This window comes from Morone saxatilis, unplaced genomic scaffold, assembly GCF_004916995.1.
Source record: "Morone saxatilis isolate NCDOM2014 unplaced genomic scaffold, NCSU_SB_2.0 Contig1, whole genome shotgun sequence".
NCBI classification, from domain to species: Eukaryota; Metazoa; Chordata; class Actinopteri; family Moronidae; genus Morone; species Morone saxatilis.
The window spans coordinates 20337956-20358800 of record NW_023339651.1 but is presented as its reverse complement, the minus strand read 5'-3'; the positions used below and the strand labels follow the sequence as shown (position 1 = coordinate 20358800).

Below are 20845 nucleotides of genomic sequence, written 5' to 3'. Positions count from 1 at the left end.
AGTGAGCAATGAACAATACCAGGACCTTGAAACTGAAGCAGCAAAATGAAACATCAGCCATCATTAATTTTGTGCTCTCTCTATTGCGAAATGTAACATAATGTCAAACTGTCTTCTGTGTAAAGATGCCTACGACATATCATTTAGCAACGTTGCTATGTATGTATACACTTGACCAATGGATATGGTATCTTGTGACATACATGAGGTATGGTACAACTAGCAGAGCGGCCACAGTAACGGAAATTGACTTACCCAGTGGGGGAGGACTGGTCTGTACAGCTGCGCCATCTCTTCACAATATAGCAGTTGATACAAATCCAGCAAGGCACCAGGGGAATGCACAGTATTCAAGACTTGTCTGTTAGGCCTGCTTGTTTTTGAGAGTGAGTAAAGCAGTTTAGAATGATTAAATCTGAACTCCAAGACGGTGCTGTATACTTGTCACCTTGTGTGGAGTTTGAAATGGACTTTTGTGCTGGACTTGGCATAGGATCAGTTCAGTAGCACTGGTGTGCAGTGTTTCCACTGTTTCAGCTGGCTCTTGTAATAGCTCTTGGGGTTTTGCATCCAGAAATATATCTCAGCCATTTGAATATGCATGCCATTCCTGCCACATACAAAGTTAATAAATAATTATCAGTTGCTATGCGCTGCAATACACTTACTTACACAAATATAAAATCTATAGCCTTAGACGTCATTTTGCCTAAATTAAATACCCTCCTCAGGATACAAGCAATCACACTGTTGTATCAGATCACTCACAGCCAAACCAAAAAAAGTATTTTCAGTGTAAATAGAACTGTCAGTACAGGAACCCCAGGGCTAGCTTAACCTCATTTCACATTAGCATTTATAAAAAAAATTAAATAAAAGAGCCTTGCAGTAGGCCCACAGGATGATAGTAAGACATCACACATTATAAGACAGAGGCATGTCTTTGTTCGGAGGCACTGGCTTCAGAACTAAATTTGTTTAAATATTTAGAATGGGTCAATAGTGGCCAGATGTCCCCACAAGATCAATAACTGAAACTGAAAATTTAAACCTTGAGTCACAGTAGTTATTTCAATGTTTGGACTCTGGAGTGGGATTTAGTGGGATGTCTCACATTTGTGGATGCAAGTGTGAAACAGGTAGAGGAAACACTGGATTTTCACTCAGTAGACCACTGTTCAAGTCCTGTGTAAAACTTAAAAGTCAGTGTTCGGTCACGACCTCTGACACTGTACAGGTGGACCCAAATGCACGACTCTAGCACAGATGAAGTTGAAAAAAAAAAAAAAAAAAAAGGTATTTTATAAGATATTTTCAACAAAAGGCACTCTCTAGGAGGATTTCTTTGATAGGTACATGGAATAACTTGGACTCTGAATTACAACACTTGACACGTGACTTACAGAACAAGACAAACTGACAAAGACACAAGGGAGACAAGGACTATTTATTCCATGTGAGAGTAGAAACAGGTGAAAGCAATCAGGGGTGGGGCAGACAATTACAAAGGTGGGAAAACACATAAAGGGAGGAAGTCAGGGTTGAACAACTCAAAGGTGAGTACAAAATAAAACAGGAAGGACTAACAAGAACCTTAACATGAACATGACTAAACTTAACAAACTGGACGAGACACAACATGTTACTTACTTGATACCTACTTACTTATTCTTTATTATTCTTTATTAACACATATAAAAATAAGACCATACAAAAAATATTACACATCTAGTTTCAATGCATCTTAGTTCAAACGTACTCACTTGGTATGTAACGTAGCCTACAATCTTTTCCTAACCAAACTGCACTTTGTAAAATGCACTTTATTTATTTTATTTTATTTATATTTATTATCGCTAAGTTGACTGTGGAATGCACATGCTGCTACCGTGGACAGGCGTGTGTATTAAACACTCTGGCTGATATCATGTTGATCTATGACAATTTTCACGCTGTGTAGCAGATCAAAATAGTTGTTAACACTTCTGTCTTCAGATGTGGTTGAATGAAACACAGTACAAACAAGTTAGTTTTGAGCCCTGACACCTCAACAAGGATGTGAAACCTTGATGCTTTACGGGTACACTGCCTGGTCAAACCAAAATATGCATCTGTTTTTGAAGTCTGCTGTTTGATATTACCTAAAACACACTATAGAGGATGCAAGAATTCATACTGAAAGCTTCAGAGTCCTTCTTTGGTTTCGGTTTAGGCAGTATTTGTGTGCCCTCTAAAGTTTTCCTGCTGGCCACAAGATGTCTCCTCCTTCACTGTAAAGTCCATTCTCAGTCGATGTGCACTGGTGGCTTCAAGTTTCTACATCGCACTGTTCCAGTTCCATACTGGACCAGGACTGACTTGAAAGCTAAAGATCTGATGCGCTTTGTCTACTGTTGGCGAGGTAGCAGTGGAGAGAGGGAAAGGAAAGACATTATTAGAGTCTTTCTGTTCGGCAAACATAGGCAGCACTGGCTTCAAAGTACACAGTAGTGGAATTCCTGCTCTATACGCTGTCAAGGCACTCAGCAGTAAGGCTTTGTTAAGTCTCCTCCTTGTCCAACAGGGGATCTGATTACTAGACGTTAAGCCCTTCTGTTCTCTTCCTAAGTTCCAAGAAGAGCTGACCTTGGCCCACAGGCAGATGCATCTGTGTCCATGATTAGTTGGATATCCCTTCTGATGGATCACAGGTAAATTAAGCCACCCAGCAGAGGGCCTGTAGAGTGTGAACTTATCATGACATGTGAGGGAAGCCCTGAGTTGTATTTACACCGCAGGAGCTGTCACAAGTCCACAGGTATCAGCAGTGTCATGTTATGCAAGTAGAGGCTATACAGAATGGCTCCGCCCGAGGAGCTGTAAGCCCATTTATCTCTCCATGCAAGCCAGGAGGGATTTCCCTCTGGCTCACTGACTGCTGTTTGATTTACAGGAAAACCAAAGCTGGGTTCAGATAGCTTGTGTTACAAAAAAAAGTCAGTAAAACTCTGAAAAACCTTGAGGATGGTTTCATATATAGCACTGCCTTTGTAAATAGGATTAAATAAATAAAAATCTATACTATGTTGCTGCAACTTTATTAATACTGTCATATATTGATTTGTATCTTTATTTTTTTATTTAATTTTTCATTGTTGCCCCTTGTATTTAATTGTTCCTGTAAATAATGACAAGGTGTAAGCAGATCATCTCCTGTAAACTGTTCAGTGTGTCACACAAGTTTCAGGTGTTTCCAGGGCTAAGCCCACCATCTAGTGGACGTAAGTGGCATTAGAATCAGGATTATGTTTATTGTTTGCATTTATACTCAAATAGTAGGAGTAGCTGTGTATGTTACAACAAGCAGCAGATGTATCATATGGATTAGAATCAATGAGATTGATATTGCCTACTTAGTTATAATAAGCACAGTTCAGTTTACTTGTCAGGAGTACTTCTCAGTTTGTGAAGGCAGTTGTATAATGTCTTCTGTGCCTCTGGGGGAATAACCCTGATGATGTCACCAGGGCACATTGTCATTATGTACAGACTTGGAGACAGGGAAGGTTCAAAGAGGATCTATTGTCAGAAATGAAATATAATATTCATAAGTATGTTGGTATTGTTCATTAGTGTATAATGACCTGAAGATAGGAATAGTTGTGTTTTTGTTGGGACAAGCCAAACACTGGCTCTAGATAGGGAGGTAAAGGCTCCCTTTATCTTGAATGTTTTCTGAGGGTGGTCAGCAGGGGAGATGGTAAATGTGACAGAAGTACCATGCAGTATCACTAGGTCCTGGCGAACTGTGTGCAGCACCATATCCTCTGGTTTCCCCTTTGGTTTGAGCTTTTCAGCAGCACCTTGTAGGAGAGCTGTTCTCTTAGAGCTATTGTCTAAGATGGCATATGTTATCAATTTATGCTGTCCACTTCGCAAGACCACCTTGCTCACCTTCAATAGTACCTGACTACTTCCAGCACGACAAGGTACAAAACTTCATTGGTAGACTTGGCAGTGCTAGTGTTCACAGTGGCTTTAAGGTTTAGCTCATGTAAAGCTTCCAGGTGTCGACCATTACATGTCTTGCAGGTGGCCTTTAATTTGCATTGAGCTGCCTGTTGACCGCGTTGACATCACCAACATGCTTTGTTTACTTCAATCCAATTTGTCTTCTGTTCATTGGTCAGTTGACTGAAGTTATCTAGCATTGATCTAGGTAATGCTGGGTGTTTTTGCAGTAAGGACAAAATACCTCCTGATTTTTGGCAGTTGGCAGAGAAAAACTGCTCATCCATAGTATTCAGAGACAGTGTGGGATTCTCAGGCTGGTCAGCACCAAGCAATATGGCAGTAGCTCTTCCTGGTTTAACGTCCTTCTGACCGTCTCTCTTGGGCACCCCATGCATATCTCCCTGTGAAACTGTAGCTCCACCTGTCTGAATCTCAAGCTCATATTCCAACCAATGAGCAAAATCCAAAAGTGAATGAAATATGTGTAATGTTTGAAGCTGGTAACAAGATACAATGATAACTTTGCCAGTAGTTGGGATACATGTGAGCCAAACTGTAGTTCTATTGTCCACTCTCTCTCCTAATTGGTCTAACAGCCCAACTAAAGCCCTCACCTGCAGAGCAAATCGCTTAAATCCCTTTGTGTCACTGCTTTGAATGTTTGGGCCATCTATCCGCTATACTGCCAGTTGGTGGGGCTTGCCATAATGTCTGGTGGGGGAAGCCATGGTATCTAAATAGGATTCTTTGAGTTGGTGTACGAATCAACTATAAGGAGAGCATCTTCAAATTTTAAATGATCGAGGAGGATCTGATATTTGAATCTCTCAAAGGTGTCTTGTGGCAAGAGATTCTCCAGTGCGATTTTTAGCCTTGCAACCTCCCAAGGATCCTTGGTGATTGAGGAGCTCTTCTGGTGGCTCAAGATACTGTGGGGTTACTCTCTGCTGCCTGTGGCTAACCAGATCTCTCAACCTGCAAGTCTAGCTGTCAGTTTTTCCATGGGACCCATATAACAGGCGGGGGTCAGAGGGGCCATTCCTCTTCTTCCTCATTTAAGGCCTGTTGTAGCTATAGCTGGCAGTATTGTGACTTGATGTCGTAAAAGGGACTATTTTGTGGTTACTAGTAATATAATAACAGACATACCAATACAGTTAACCATAATCTAATACACTATAAATTACAATACTATACAGTCCTGTAAATTATGTCTGCAGGCTATCAATGCAACATAAGATACAGATACAGTATTCTCTTAAAGGATAAAGTGGACAGCTTCGACAATTAACTAAAAGAGCTGTGTTTGTAGTATTACTAAGGATTAACACAACGACTCATAATTATCTCAAATTGTCACAACAGAATAATTATAAACTAGTAGCACACTAGTAGCACGTGAATTCCACATTGCAGTGTTTAAAGTTACAGATTAATTAACCCCTTACTGGGACCGTCAGATAAGCAACATGGTGAGTCAAATTACACACATTAATTCACTACTATTTACTCAACCAGTGTTTACAGGGAAGGTACAAATAAAGCATACTTACATATTCACTGAAGTACATAACCTCCTACAAAGCCAGCAAGACAACTGTTACCTCAAACATATCCATGAACACTCTACACATGAACTGGTACAAAACTAAAGGTGCCAATATACTAATTAACAATGCCAAATAGTTGATTGGCTCCTGACCTACTCAGATACTGTCCATTGAAATTGAGGGAGGTTGCTGTGAACCCCATGTTACCTGCAAGCCTTCTTAACAATAGTGCTGGGTGGTATGTATCATGGTATTTTTTAAAGATTCTGGTGGGTTAACATTATATGACAGTATTTTGTTTTGTTTTGCATAGGACCTGAGTGCCAGTAAAGCTCTGATGACTTTGTGAGTGTGAATCCTTGTGCCACCAGTGTTCACAACTTCCTCAAAATGTTTTACCAAAAACCCTCTACCCTGTGTGAAAGCCTTTTTGTGTGTGAAACTTCCATATCTGAGCAACCAACATCTGTTTTTCATGAATAATATGCACGGTCGTACGGTATGTGTATGTATTGTATGTGTGTTTTCCCTACCCTCCAGAAGTATTTTCTGTTGGCCTGTTTGAGGACACTGACTCAGGGGGCCAAAGCAAGTCCCCTGAGGGATGTATTCTTTGCTGAACACACCTGTCACCTGGAACAAAGACCAAATACATCTTTAGATATAGAGTCCACAGCAACTAACCCTAACCTTCTAAGCATTCATATAAAACATAAAAAGTAATCTCTCAGATCACTAGTGCATCCAAAAGTTGATGTTTCAAGCACAAATTAAGGAATCATCCTTTCGGTTAGTTCTCCTATTTGAACTCTATACATATAATAATATGTACTGTTCCATCGTTTATGTCCAGCAGGTTGTTGGCCTGAGTTGCATTACTGTTCCTTTATATACGTGTGTAGTGTCTTCTTTTGCTGTCAGGAATATATGAAATATAAAAACATTTTAATCTCATCATGTATATACTAAAGGATTTGATCACTATAGAGGTTTCTTCATCATCCTGTACAAAACCACTAATATTGAGATTGTCCAGGTTTAAGTGCAAGATAGCTTTTTTTAGAGTTAATTATATATTTTACTAACTAACAAGGAATGCAGCCACCACATAAATGGAACAAAAAGACCCACCTACGTGAATACATTTGGCAATTTGGCTTCTGGTATTCACATTAGTGAGATGTTGCAGCTTTGTTAGTAGGGGCGATTTTTAAAAAAGTCTATTGATAAGTTCTCATTTGAGGCTCCTCTACTCTCAGAGGTGTGATCTGTGCGCAGCCAGAAGATGGAGACATGAACGCAGCAATGTTTGGGCCTTTGGTTAACTCGGTTCATGGTGCACAGGAGGACCGCTTCAGACTCTACAACTTATATTTCTAAGAGTCTTTTCAACCACAGCACTGCAGTAAGATAAGGTAGTAGACTTTAAAATTAAAACAATACTAATAATCTGAAACGCGCTTTTCTCTGAGAATTTTATTTTGAAAGTTTTAATATGGGTGGGCGGGGGTGCGCACTTGGCACCTCCAAGCATTTGCGCTGTCGACGCACATCTGGAGAGCGGGTTCGTTCTGAATTTGAAACAAAACTGCCTCCTCCAACAGCACGCGCAGTAGATTATCTAACATTAACCGCGCGGAGAGCGGCACACTGTCTGACCTGAGATCAGTCCGCTATACTTCACTCATCTGATCCGTGTCAGCGTCACAAAAGAGTGTGAAGTAGAGCTGCAACCCGAGCCGTCGTCGGTGGACTGCACAGCCCGGCTGCGGCAGTCCCAACAGCTGGATGAGGACTGGAAACATCTGCAGCGCCTGTTCCGGAGTGCGTAAAATGAAGCAGCAGCTGAATGGCTTTGTGGCGCTTGTCCTGGATGAAACATCCCAGGAATGACGCAAAGCAGCTTGCGTGCAGCACGGGCAGATGGGACATGATAATAGGAACCCTTTGTCTTGATTTAAAATATCATCCGTAACAGTTTAACTTGAGCAGGAATGAATCAGATGGCATTTTTCTCTGAGGAGCTGCGTTCTCTCCCACCGAGACCACCGATTTTACCTGCAGCTTCACCAAAGAGGCGGTTTGTCAAATTGGGAAGGAAGACGAGTGATGGCTCTCAGCAGTGAGTGTGAACAACAAACAGCTTTAGTAGTTTGTACAAGTGAATTTTATGAGACTTGGTTGGACCTTTTTGCTTTTTATTCATACAGAATGTGTTATTCAGTTCTTATGCTCTTAAAATGCATTGAGAAATACCAGTCAGTCAACTAGTTTTCTATTTTGAAGGTCACTCAGATGGTTAAAGGCTTTAATTGGTTATTGGGGAGACTAACAGAAAGTGAGATGATTAATGGAATAAGAGGAAAGGCAAAAATCAAACACTGAAATCATAAAAGCGACTTTGCAATCATATGTTCTTTTAATAAATCCACATTTTTCCAACAAGCCTAACACAACTAAAAAGTAGCATATAAAGTTCTCCTCATCCCCTGAATACGGCTGTGTGATGAGATGCAATGAAACTATACTTATAATCTGCTCGTGCCATCATATTCCATCACTTCAACCAGTTTCACTAACATTGTTCATCAGGAGTCTTTTATGTCCAAGTGGTGGCGTAACTGCAGAGAACCTTTGAACCACATAAGCAGCTTACAGGCTTGGTCAGAGGTAAAACAACACTTCATTATTTCAGTAAAGCACCGAGGGAGCTGAAGGAGGCATGGTGACAGGGACTGGACGGCATTGTGCTTGTGACAGATACGTATGTACAGTATGTGCTATTGTGGCTCGCTGATAGAACTTTGTGATGTAGGTTTATTGATCATTATGTATTGTTTAAATATATGTATGAAGAATGTTTTTCTGCAGTTTTTCTGCTATTTGTACTACTTTCTTCCCTCCTACTAAATCATTTTTCTTGTAATCATCATATTTTCTTGTATTTATCACTTTGCTTTCTCCTTTGCTGTTGCATCCGTTGTAGCTCTTAAAGCTGCAGTAGGTAATTTTTATACAAATAGAATACCTGGACAAAAACAACCAATCAGAGCAAAGATCGATAGTTGATGTTGAGTCTCATTCCCAGGATGTCAAATACAGGCGTTCTGGGTTCTATGAGACTCAACTATCTTCAAACTTCCATAACCCAAAGCGTCTTTATATCTTTCTTGGCTCTGATTGGTTGTTTTCGTCCAGGCCCGGTGAATTCTTACAAATATGATTAGGAGCACTATGAGGGACCAGAGGAACCTGATTTTTTCACAGAGTATCTGTCTCATGTACTACTGTCAGGACACAGTGTAAATTTCAGCACACATGACAAAAAATATTTTTATAAAAGTTACCTACTGCAGCTTTAATTCTGTTCTTCCATCTTCTGTTTTACCTTTTCACTCCATTTCTCTCCTTTTTGAACCACATATTTCTCCTTCCCTGATCCCTCTCTTAACATGATGGTGAAAACTGTTGGGACTAAACTATTTGGAACCCTCCTACTTCTCTTACTTTTACAAGGGATTCAAAAATCAGCTGGTAGGGATTCATTGTCTTCCTCAAGGACACTTCTTCATCATAGGTCTTCATTTGAGGCTTTCCTTCTCCTCTTGTTCATCAGATCGGCTTCATCCACTGGCAGCTCATCCACCAGCAGGTCAGCCGAGGGCGTTGCAGTCAGACAGCCAAGCAAGAGCCGCATCCGTCGCCATACCAACCGCCTTTCAGGTGTCTTCCACCGCGGCCCCACCTCCAACTCAGGCTCCATGGCGCTGACAGCAGGCATCAGGTCCTCAATGTCCATCAGGAAGGGAAGCAGTATGTCACAATGACCTTACATCTCTCCCTGCATGTTTGTCCTGGAATTTTGTCATTGGAGGATTTACTATAGCTATAAGGTTGCCGTTGCTATGTGACTTTTTAATATTTTATATTAACTCAAAGGAGCACCCGCTCTGGGGGACAGAATGACCCTTGATTATGTCATCAAAATGATCTCAACTCAGGTTTGGTGATGTAATTTATAAAAAAAAAACCTGCATTATTAAGTGGGAATATGGAGTTTGAAAGACAGAGGCATTTAAGTCTAGAGACTAAAAGCAAGGATATCTCTGCCATGGCTGCTTCGATTCTCATCATTCATTCATCATTCACTCATTTATTAAACCAGTCTCTTGTGAGTCCGCAAACTTTATGAAAGAGCAATACTCAATTTGAAGCAGCTACAAGAAACTTTAATTTTATGTGAACAAAAGCCGTACTGCGTTATACTGCATTTCACAGTGCTAGGGTAAAAGGAGGATCACCATTATCTCTGTTCCAAATGCATTACTGTGCAGTAATTCCAATTATAGTTTGACCATATAGCACATTCACACTGGAAAATGGACTATACAAAGTATACATACAAATGCCCACATACATACTTTAATTGCTAGACTTTTAAATGTGGTTTTGAATGACATTACTCCATCAGAGAAATGGAAGAACCAGCCCAATTGACATCGGTCAGCACACGTATTCCATAATTTCCTGTTAGTACAGACCACTGGTTTATTGCAAAGTATTTTTGTTTTCCACAGATTGCCTTTCCTACTGGATTTATGGTAAATGTCCATCTGCCATCAATGCTAATGAACCACAATTGAGACCCAGCTTTAAAACTCCTCTCCTTTGTTGCCTTGCAGTGATCTCTACAGATGTTTTAAAAGCAGACGACCCATCTGAGCTGTCCAATCAGATAACTGCTCCAGGAATCCTGAAGATCTTTGGAAATGAAATCTGTGAGGGAGCTCACTATAAGAGTGTCCTGGCCACCACACACTCCAGTGCAAAAGAGCTAGTCAAAGAGGCCCTTGAACGGTAAGGCCATGTGTTATCTGTGTGCACGTGTGTGTGTCTGCATGCCATATGTGTCCGCTTTGTATGCAGTGGGTGAGTTCTATTATGTCCATCCACAAGCGGCGGAGAGTTCGTGTTGTTTAGTGATTAGTGTATTTCAGATGATTAGTGTATTTCAGATGAACAAAGTCGACCTGACCCATTGTTCTGTTTATTATAATTGCAGAACAGTGCGCACGGTGTGTGAGTGTGCCAAATAGTTCATTTGGTAGTTCTGAAAAGGTCTAAAGCAAACCACAGACTTGTGTGAAAGACGGCCAGGGTCGGTCAGGGCTCTAAGGCGGCCTCTCTGGAGAGTGAATGTCTGTCAGTCTTTGCTTATGTTTAAGCCAAAAACATAATGGAATGATTAATACAAGTGGTATTCAGTTTGTAGAGGAAAGAGTAAATCATTTTTCTTTCCCTCAGTGAAAATTTACACTGGAGCAGTGAGACTAAGCTATATCATTACTAGATCTCTTATGTATTAATGGGTTAGCAAATACATCCATGATAAGGTGCTACTTGTACCCTCTGTAAGTCAACAGATATAAATGTTGGCATGTTAAAGTGTTTTATATTAAAGGTGTTCTCAAATGACTATGTATAATGCGAAAGGAGTGGCATGTAAGATAAACTCGCAGATTATCACCCAACCCGAAGCATTGTAGTGTCTTTGAGCCCATTTCTTTTTACATTTTACAGCTGACAACTTCCTCTTTCGGTTCACTCTCACAGCTCTCATAACCCCCACTTCCAGCTGCAGTAGAAAGCTCTTTTTTATTATTTTTTTTCTAGTAAAAAAGCTCTGATAAAACTGCCTACTGATAAATAGCCTACAAAGGCTAGCCGGTTAACAACATGGAGAGTATAGTGGCTAAATAGCCAGGCGTTTCTACAAATCAGCTAGAAGTAGAGTGAATATCAAATAGACAAATTAGACAATCTTGGTGAAAACTTTCTCAGTCTGTGAACAGTGATTCAGTTCAATATCATCAGGTCGGACACTTTGGGGGTATGGGTGAGTGGTGGCATGCATTGCTGTCTACCAGAGTGTCTTTTCTGATAACAGCACTAGAAAACGTCTAAAATTGTAAAATCCTATACATAGGCCAAGTGTGAACCTATCATGATGTCACCCATTCATTTGTGGACTACCGTTTTGGCCATTGCCATAACAGTTAGATGGATGTACTGCGAATTGGTTGCTCTCATTGGCTGCACAGTTTCAACTTGTCTGTAGCAGGAAACAATGCCTGTTTACCTGGTCACACAGGATCTCGTATTACAGATAAACAGTACACTAAAATATGTTTCTTAAATGATTTTAAGTGAGACAGTAACAGAATATTAATTCATATTTGATTGACAGTTTGATCTGAGTTTGGTGCGCTGTGCTGGACAGACCTGTCAATCAAAAGGTAGCTCCGCTCAAAAGCATATAGCTTTATCGTCCATTTTACTCTAAATGGGACCATACCTTACTAAATGAACATCATGCTGTATGGAATACGACTGAAACTAGTGACTGAGACCATAAACTCATCAGGAAACTGCTTACTGAGCTCATAAATGAAGTGAGAAGTAGACTAATTCTCCATTAGAGTAAATAATATCATTTTTTATTGTAGCCAATGGAGTTGCCCTTGCTTGGCCCTTAGCGATACTGTTTTCAACTGCCTGACTTGCCGATGGCAAGTTTCCAAAAGTACAGCACATTGGAGTGCTAAATTAATTTTGTCCCGTTAGTTTTATAATTATTTAACCTGATTATATCTTCTAGGTATGGTCTGGGAAAGGAGGAGGCAGAGTTCTACGTACTCTGCGACACCATCGGCTCTATTAGCAGTCATCAGTGGAGGACAGAAGGCTTCCGAGTCGTGGGCGACAACGAGAAGCCCCTCCTCCTGCAGTCACTATGGAAACCCAGAGAAGGCCTGGCGAGACGGTTCGAAATCCAGAGGAGACGCTTGGTGGAGGAGAAGACATCCAAAGACAAAGACACCATTACTGCTGGTACAGTGTCTAACTGCAGCCTCAGGGTGCTTTGGGGACTGATCATTTCACAGCGTACCACATCCTAACTCAGGGTGTCTGCATGTCTTGGAATAAAAGTTTTTACCATTAAATAAAGCATTGTCAGTATTAAATCCAGTTTTTAGAGTTCTCACAGTAAAATGTGGTTTACTGGCACGCTGTTTTTCCAGTGAAAATCAGCCAAGCCACACAGACCAAACTATATTTTAATAGGTCTACAATTTCTTTTTTTCTTTCTATTCAATTTCTGTTACAAATTTGAACTAGCATTTCATAAACTTTAAATTTAATGAACAATGCAGACAGCCTGAAATTTAATTAAACTTCTTCCAGTGGCACACCCTTTTCTTTAACACGTAACTGTTTTAACATAATGCTATAAAAGCTTTACAAAGCAAAATATCGTATCCAATGATATTTACAAAGAATGATGCAGCAGAAAAACACCCAGAACTTTCCGTGGATGCTGGACACAAACACTTTATGGCACTATAAACGTGCAGGGCGGACCGCTTTCTGTCATTTGTACTGGAGGCGCGAGCTGTGGTTGACACAGCTGTGGTCATGGTGTAAGAGTGCGTCCTGTTTTGTGTTTTGCTTTTATGAATGGCACAGCTTGTGATAGCTTTCTATCAGTGTCAGCTTGTGGATGCCTGCTCCATGGGTGAACTTTTTTTTATTTCCATGAGCTATGTCTTTCTTTCCACCGAGGTCTGTTTCCTGTATGGGGCTTCTCCGTGTTGACTCTGGCATAAACACACGATGTACGAACGTACACAGGCTCACACACACGCACCTCACCTTGCGTCAGGAAAAAAAATGGGTGTTGCCCTATCACTATATTCCATTACCTCTGTGCTTAACGTATTTATACAGCAGCTCAATTTGCACACATTTTAACATCACTGTTCATCTCTCTGTTAGGGATCAATGCCCAGGCTCGAAAGCTGCAGAAGAGCCGCTCCAGAGTGACCTCCACCCTCATAGAGAGGACCATGGGGCGAAGCCACAAACTGTGGAGGAGCAAAAGTGAGATGGACCTCTTAGATTCTGATACAGAGACCAAACAGGACGCAGATCGTGATAAACGTCCTAAGGATCGAAGCGAGAGCCTGAGTCAAACTCCAGTGCACAGTTTCGAGCGGCCAAAAACAAGCCCGGGACAGAATCACATTCACATGCTTGCAGTTCCCTCAGAGGGGGACGGTGGGTCGCGGGCCAAAACAGAGACCCTCTGTCCGTCGAGGCCAAGGGGCGAGCGCGAAGGAGAGGAGTCAGAGAGGGAGGAGACGGAGAGCAGCGACGATAACACCACACAGTACTCCATTCATCCTCCTCACGACTGTCCATACCTGCTCTTGCTGCAGGGCTGCAGCCTCGCACAGGTATCTGATTCAGACGCACAAGCAGCACAGATGCAAAGTCAAGTATGTTACACAACCCACCGTTGGAGCTCGTCTATGGCTTGGATCCGCATGAAACTCACAGTTAAATAGTTACAGATTTGAAATTTAGGAAAAGTGAAAGGTACATGATCCTTGTGTACGTAAAAGTGTAGGGTAGATGTTAACTAGGATTCAAAAAGTGCATTTCAGCAAGAAACATCCAATTGTTTTACTTAAAATTCTGTTACAAGCGCCACTAAAGGTGGGTGGAAGCTAAAGATGATAGTGTTGAGAAGACTAAAAGCTCAAATTCACTTTTAAATTCTGGGTCAATTGTAGTTAACATAAGCTAAGTTAGTATGTTCAGCTAACTAGCCTTCTACTGCCGATGGAAGGCGAGTAACCTAGCATCACGATCGTTGTCCTGTTCTTTATCCAGTTTCGGAAGTTCACAGTCCAGCAACCCGAGGCAACGTTATTTGAGATAGCGTTAGGGTTGCCAAACATATTGGTTAGTCCTCTAAAATCTGTTTGTCTTGTAACAATAAAAGTGATACAGTGAAAATTACTAAGAGTTTTGAAAATAAATTCTGCCTACGTTATCTTTGTAAACTTCGTAATAGGCTTAGCCACAGTAAGGCTTAATGAACAGTGAATTCCACCTCTCACACAAATTTTACTCATTGGATGCAGGCTGATCTTGGCTTCTTTACAAAATGTTCACATGTGCATTGTATTATACTCAAACTGTGTTATGCCCTTCACTCACTGTAAAATACATCAGAACTGCAGCTCTAGCGGCATGTTTTTTCAGTGTAAAGACAGAGACCGAGGGCAGAATCATTATGTGAGAGGTCAGCGAACTAGAAAAACTGTGTGTGTCAAAACACTGATCAGGAAACAGAAAAAGACAACCCTGGCACTGCTTCCTGGCTGATTACACATGGTTCTCACTGTGGTACACACACACACAGAGGCTAATTCTCACTCTCCTGTGATTGTGACTCTGCGTCACTGTTGTTTTCCCTTTTGACCCTTCAAAAGAATATAATCATCTACCACGAGAACTACTATTATGAGCAAGGTTTAGGGAGTTTATCTGTGAATTCATTCAGCTGGTTAAAACCTGTCACGTTGGAAAAGACCACATCACATCACAAGGGGCATGTCAAACATAATAATCCCTGCACATTGTGCTTGCCACTCACTGTGATTAATAAAACATTGTTTGCCTAATCAGGCTGGGATCAAGATTATAATTCTAAAACCTCCACATGATCAGACTGCTTTCACTGAGCTGTTACGTAGCTGGTGGTGGTGATTCACCCACAGTTCCAAGTTTTATACATTTGCTGTTCCTATCGAGCAGAACTGTCCACGTTTCAAGACCAAGATACACAGGTGCACAGTAAGTCCATCACAAGTACAAGTCCTGCAGTTAAAAATGTATTTGAATAAACCTCTGTCGACTCTTTTGTTAGCAAGCACCTTTGTTAAGACATGTAAAAGCTTCAAAATTCCCAGGTGGGGTATTTACCGAAATATTTGGAATCTTAAGCTTGTGTTCACTGTAGTTTAGGCATCTAACCTATATATGTGTGTGTATATTAAAAAAAGATCACCCTATTCCTTTCTATCAGTGTCCCATTTCTGGGCTAATAAATGAAGTGGTATTGGATTGCTGTACAGAGACGCATACTTGCCAATACTGCATTTAAGGTAGTATTGGAGGAATTTCTGACTCATATTGGTATCGTATATTCTAATTGACTTCAAGACAAGCTCATGTCTGGGTTTTGGGCTGATTCCTGCAGTACTTATTCACTCAATTGTCTGAGACTTTATGGTAATTGTCATATTTCTCTACACTTAGGACTTTGTTATCTACCTACTTGCTGGGCCAAACATTGTATTTGGTCGGCAAAGTGATCACGAAGACGGGTCAAAGCCTGACATCATTCTCTTTGCCACTGACATCCTTCCGAGACACTGCTGTTTCCGGCGCCACAGCGTTGGCAGCCCCACCACGCTCTGCCCCTGTCAGGACGCCGTGGTCACCAGGAACGGCGAAGTGCTGAGAAAAGAAGTGCAGCTTAACCCTGGTGATGTCATTGGGTTGGGACAGCGATACCTGTTTCTCTTCAAGGATCCGTTAGATTTGAGACACAAGGTAAGAGTGAAACAGGAAGGTGAGGGCATATTTAAGTGTGCAAAGTATCGACTGTATTTTTCCTACCTGGTAGGATCTTTCTCTTCTTAAATTCCTTGATTGAGAACCAAGAAATGACATGATTTTTGTTTCTTTCACGGACATGAAGGAAGGGAACAGTGCTGCTCCTGAGCCCAGCACAACTGCTGTCCCCTGGATGCTGGGTCATACCACTTCTGCCACTACAACAAGCCATACTGGAGAAATGATCATCTGCAACACCTGCATCACAACCTGCACTGACCAACAGGGATCAAGCAGCAAACAGTCCCAAGACAGAGGCATTCCGTTTTTAAAATCACCCGAAGGCCGCAGCCTGACTCTGACATATGAGAGTGAGGACGAGGATTGCATTGTCAAGGAGATAGTTGCTACAGGAAGCAGCAGCGTCAGAGCCAGACCACCACTGACTGTTGCATTTCTGCTGTGCCTGTGTGTTCAGTATTCTGCCACGTGTCTTCATACGTCAGACCTGCGCAGGCTGCTGTTGCGTATCGCCAGTGGAGTTCAGAGTACCATGTGGGTGAGTTGTGGGAAGAAACATGATGTCATGGAGGTCTGCCAGGATGTCCCTTTCACAACACAACTTCACTAGGGCTACAGGCAGTCAGGGCAGGTGCAAGGGCCCAAACACACTGAATGTGATAATTGATTCACCTCATTTGACCCGCATCAATTGATGGAAAAATGGAAACAAGGTTGAATTAGGGGCATCAAGGCAGTGTAATGGGCCTTATAATGTTTTAGTGCATTTCTGGCCATTTAAAACAATAAGTGTACTTTAAAACGTAAAAACAAAAGGCAGAAAATCATATGCTTCCAGTGTGTAGCAATTCATTTGTTGTAATCTGATTAATTTCTATTTGTTTGGGAATATACAGCACTGAAGCAGAATACAAACTAAAGTGATAATTTAAAATGGCAAAATTTTAAAGGTCCAGTGTGTAAGATTTAGTGACATCTAGCAGTGTAGTTGCACATTGCAACTAACTTGCTACGGACAAAAAAACGCATAACTCTTAATGATTATTATATTCAGGTGTTTATACATTAATGGAAATATTACATTCCATTTCTACCGATAGAGGCTCCTAAATATTACACTCTGTATCTTTAAATGTGAACTTATATTTTCCAGTTAGCGACAACAACAAGCTTGCTAACTGACAGTTAGCTAGACCTGTTATCTAACTGACTGTTAGGCAGCTTGCTAGCTCAGAGCTTTTCCCCACTCTGATAAAACAAAATTGTAAAAAAGTAAACTTCTCTGGGAACTATTGTGTAAACTGTATTACTGCTATCATGTCCACTGCTTGCTAATGTTAGCGGTTAGCTGCCAGCTAACATTACAGTAGTTGACCAGCTAGTCCTGAGAGGAGTCACTACATCACTACTACTAAAACCACATATTTTGCAACGATTATGACACTTTCTAGTGTGACCAGGCCTTAAAGGCCCAGAAATCTAATCTAAGATACATACCTGCCAACTTTTCAAAAAACTTTGGAGTGAGATTTTGTCAGGGGTGACCAAAATTAAGCCCAAAATCGTGTGTCACACGGCGAAACCGAGAGAGTTGGCAGCTCTGTCTTCTCGAGGTAGTTTCTCCCGCTGTCTTTATCGCATCTCTTCTTCTGTCGCTAACTTCGGGGTGCCATAGACTGTAGCATATATGGGTGCAGCGCCTCTACCGTCGGGGAGTTTAAAAAGAACGAACGAGTCCAAGATCAGAATTTCTCACCCAAAAAAGAAAAATTTTTTTGCGTGATAAATTGGATGTGTGGCGTGAGTGCGTGTGGAAACAGGCAAAATCCTGTGTCACACGGCGAAACCGTGAGAGTTGGCAGCTCTGAAGATAATAAGTATGTTTTCATTAGTGTATAATCACCAGAAAATAAGAGTCATTGTGTTTTTGTTGCCTTAGAATGAGTCCTTTATATCTACACAGGGAGTGGGTCCTGTTCTACAGAGGGTGCCATGTTGAACTGCCATGTTTCTACAGTAGCCCAGAACGGACAAACCAAACGCTGTTTCTGTTGTTTCTACTGCATGGAAAGCGGAGGGTCAGGCGAGGGGTATTCAGTTGGTTGCAATCTGTAACCTCACTGGTCCTTTAAGGGCCTCAAGGCCAACATTTTTACCTAATCCACAGGCCCAGGGTACTTTAGGACAATACCATACATGCTCATGGGAAAAAGCAAGGGGTCATTGGAGCACAGGGTAAGAGTTACTGATTGTCTGCTCTGAAAACACACTGCACAGACATATTTTTACGTACATTAATTATCTTGTTTGAACTCTCTGTGGTCTACCATTGTATATTTGTAATGATATACTTTTTTATCATACCTTCTTCACATTTTTTTTGTTAATGCTTTCTACTTAACATCTGCAATTTTGAGTAAATGAGCGCTGTTTATTATTATCATTCGATTTTGATGCTCAAAGCTTTTTCTTGTTGTCATGCAGGAGCACACTAAGGACTTAGCTGCAGTTCAACCTGAAGTGTAAGCACACATTGTTTTTCTTCAGCAGTCGGTTATATTACAGTTCAGACCACACTGCAGATCTCTTCTTATCTCTTATTCTTATGCATTGCAGTCTCAACGGTGAAGGCTCAGCCCCTGAGGACCTCCAGGCTCTCAGTCTGCGTTCGGTGATGTCAGGACTGCGCCCCCTAGTGGTGTGGATGTCCAACAGTCTGGAGCTGCTGCAGTTCATCCAGTTCCAGCTGCCTCTTATTCTGGAGTGGAGAACCCAAAAAGAGCAGGGACAGGAAGATGAAGAAGAAAGGGAAGATGGGGAGAACATGGAGAGGGAGAACTTGGGTTAGTCACTTGCTTAGCTTCAAATACAATAATCAGAGTGTTAGGATATTTCTGGGTAAAAAATACTGCAACCAATTTATTTTTATATCTCATTGACAAAAAGTAGTGAAAAAAATGTCACTGGAGCATAACTACAGCTGTATTATTAATATATATATATATGTGTGTGTGTGTGTGTGTGTGTGATTTTCAGCCCTGTTGGATCTACGTCTGTCCTGTGTCCGTTCAGCCAGCGAGGAGACAATTGCTGTCCTGGAGGAGGTCATCATGCTCGCCTTCCAGCAGTGTGTGTACTACATCACCAAGGTGAGAGGAGGACCAAGCACGCCGCTATAGCATACACAGAATTCTCTATGTGCTAAAATAGAACAGCTACACATCTGTGGGAAAGGCAGGCAAGTAATGACTTAAATATATTTGTACGCGAGTGTCTTGCATGGGAAACTAAATCTCTACCTTACCTCAGCCAACAAGGCACTTTTCTTGGCCGAAGGAGACGAGTCAAACCAGGCTTGTGTAGGAGCTCAGTCTGTTCCTCTCATAGATGATTATGATGTGTACTTTAAGAAAGGAAAATAATCAGAGACAGCCTGAGAATAAAGAGCCCAGTTAGCCACTTTGACAGCTTTCTAATAGAGCAACTGGCCACACTGCCAGACCACACTGGGGGCATTATGACATGGTAGAGAGACAGGACACCATGGGCCTTTGTTTGTGTGTGTGTGTGTGTGGTTGTGTGTGTGTGTATGTGTGTTTTGGTGGGAGGGACCGGAGAGCCAGGGATCTCCAAGTGCTTGCCAAGGAAGGCTTTACATCACAACCTAAAATATTTCAGCTGACAGATGTACACAAGTGGCAAAGCCCCACATTTTCATATTACATGTAATGGATGTGATGATTACAAGTAATGTGAGAGAGGCCGCTCGTACTGTTAAACCTCACTCCCCTCTACGGATTCTCTCAGCTCTATAAGAGCGTTTTTAGCATTTTTCAGCTCTTTGTTTTGGTTTTATGACCCGCAGTGTTACTGGTTTGATTCGTCTCTCTCACAGCTTTCATCATGCTTTTTCCAGGCAGCTGACAAAATTAGCGACTAGCTTTTGACCAAAGCGGAGCATTAGGCAACTAAAGAAACAGGTATTTGCTTTAAGCATTGTCATCAAAGTCATTGTTTTGCAAGTCACAAGTAAGTCTCAAAGTCCCAAATCAAGTCCCACCTCCTAGTGCAAGTTTTCAAGTTTTCAAGTATGCAATTTTACTTTTTTATTAACAGAGCAATAATATATTAAAGATACCATATTATGTACTTTTTTAGGGCCATACTTTTATACGTGGGGTCTTCTGGAATAGGTTTACATGCTTTAATTTTCAGAAAATACATTATCTGCATCCAATTTAGAAGCTGATTTGTAGTCTTGTTTTGGGTGAAAATCAAAGTACAAGCCAGGGAGGGAACCCACTGCACTCTCATCTGTTTAAACACATCATTGCTGTACAATGGCCAAAACAGGGCCTGTGGTACGGGAAAACTAAGAGGGGGTTCTCCGGTGGACTTGACTGATCGCCTCTGGGAAGGGAAATTAATTGATTCATAGCACATCTGTATGCACTGCCCTACATGGTGTGCCACACGTGAACTGCAGACCGGATTTAACCATGCACTATAATGCAACTATTCTGTGATCCATTGTGCCCAAACTTTTTAATCTTTGGGGAAGTTGATTAGTTCTAAGTCCAATTTGAGTTGCAAGTCTTTCTGATTTTCGAGTCCACACCTCTGGTAGCTGGTGACAAAACAGAGGTGAAAGGAGAGTGAATATTGGATTTACTTTTGTTGGGTGGCCAGTAACACAAGAAAATTGACAAAAAAACATGGCAATGGTGGTGGCTTAATGTGTAAGTCAATTATTATTCTAGATTAATAGAAGTGATGAATCAAACATTTAGTTGAAAACTCCTATACACCAG

At 41.3% G+C, this 20845-nt stretch overlaps 1 protein-coding gene across 1 annotated transcript in view; it reads left to right on the top strand.

Annotated features, from left to right (window-relative positions):
* Positions 1 to 7076: 7076 nt before the first annotated feature.
* Positions 7077 to 20845, top strand: part of si:ch211-176g6.2 (ras-interacting protein 1) — a 23025-nt gene continuing 9256 nt past the window's right edge. The window contains exons 1-10 of the mRNA XM_035671802.1: positions 7077 to 7665; positions 9160 to 9356; positions 10226 to 10400; positions 12202 to 12434; positions 13380 to 13840; positions 15714 to 16010; positions 16159 to 16572; positions 18519 to 18556; positions 18651 to 18877; positions 19071 to 19183. Of these exons, the coding sequence (XP_035527695.1) occupies positions 7538 to 7665; positions 9160 to 9356; positions 10226 to 10400; positions 12202 to 12434; positions 13380 to 13840; positions 15714 to 16010; positions 16159 to 16572; positions 18519 to 18556; positions 18651 to 18877; positions 19071 to 19183 (2283 nt within the window). The 5' untranslated portion in view covers positions 7077 to 7537. The remainder of the gene's footprint in view (positions 7666 to 9159; positions 9357 to 10225; positions 10401 to 12201; positions 12435 to 13379; positions 13841 to 15713; positions 16011 to 16158; positions 16573 to 18518; positions 18557 to 18650; positions 18878 to 19070; positions 19184 to 20845) is intronic.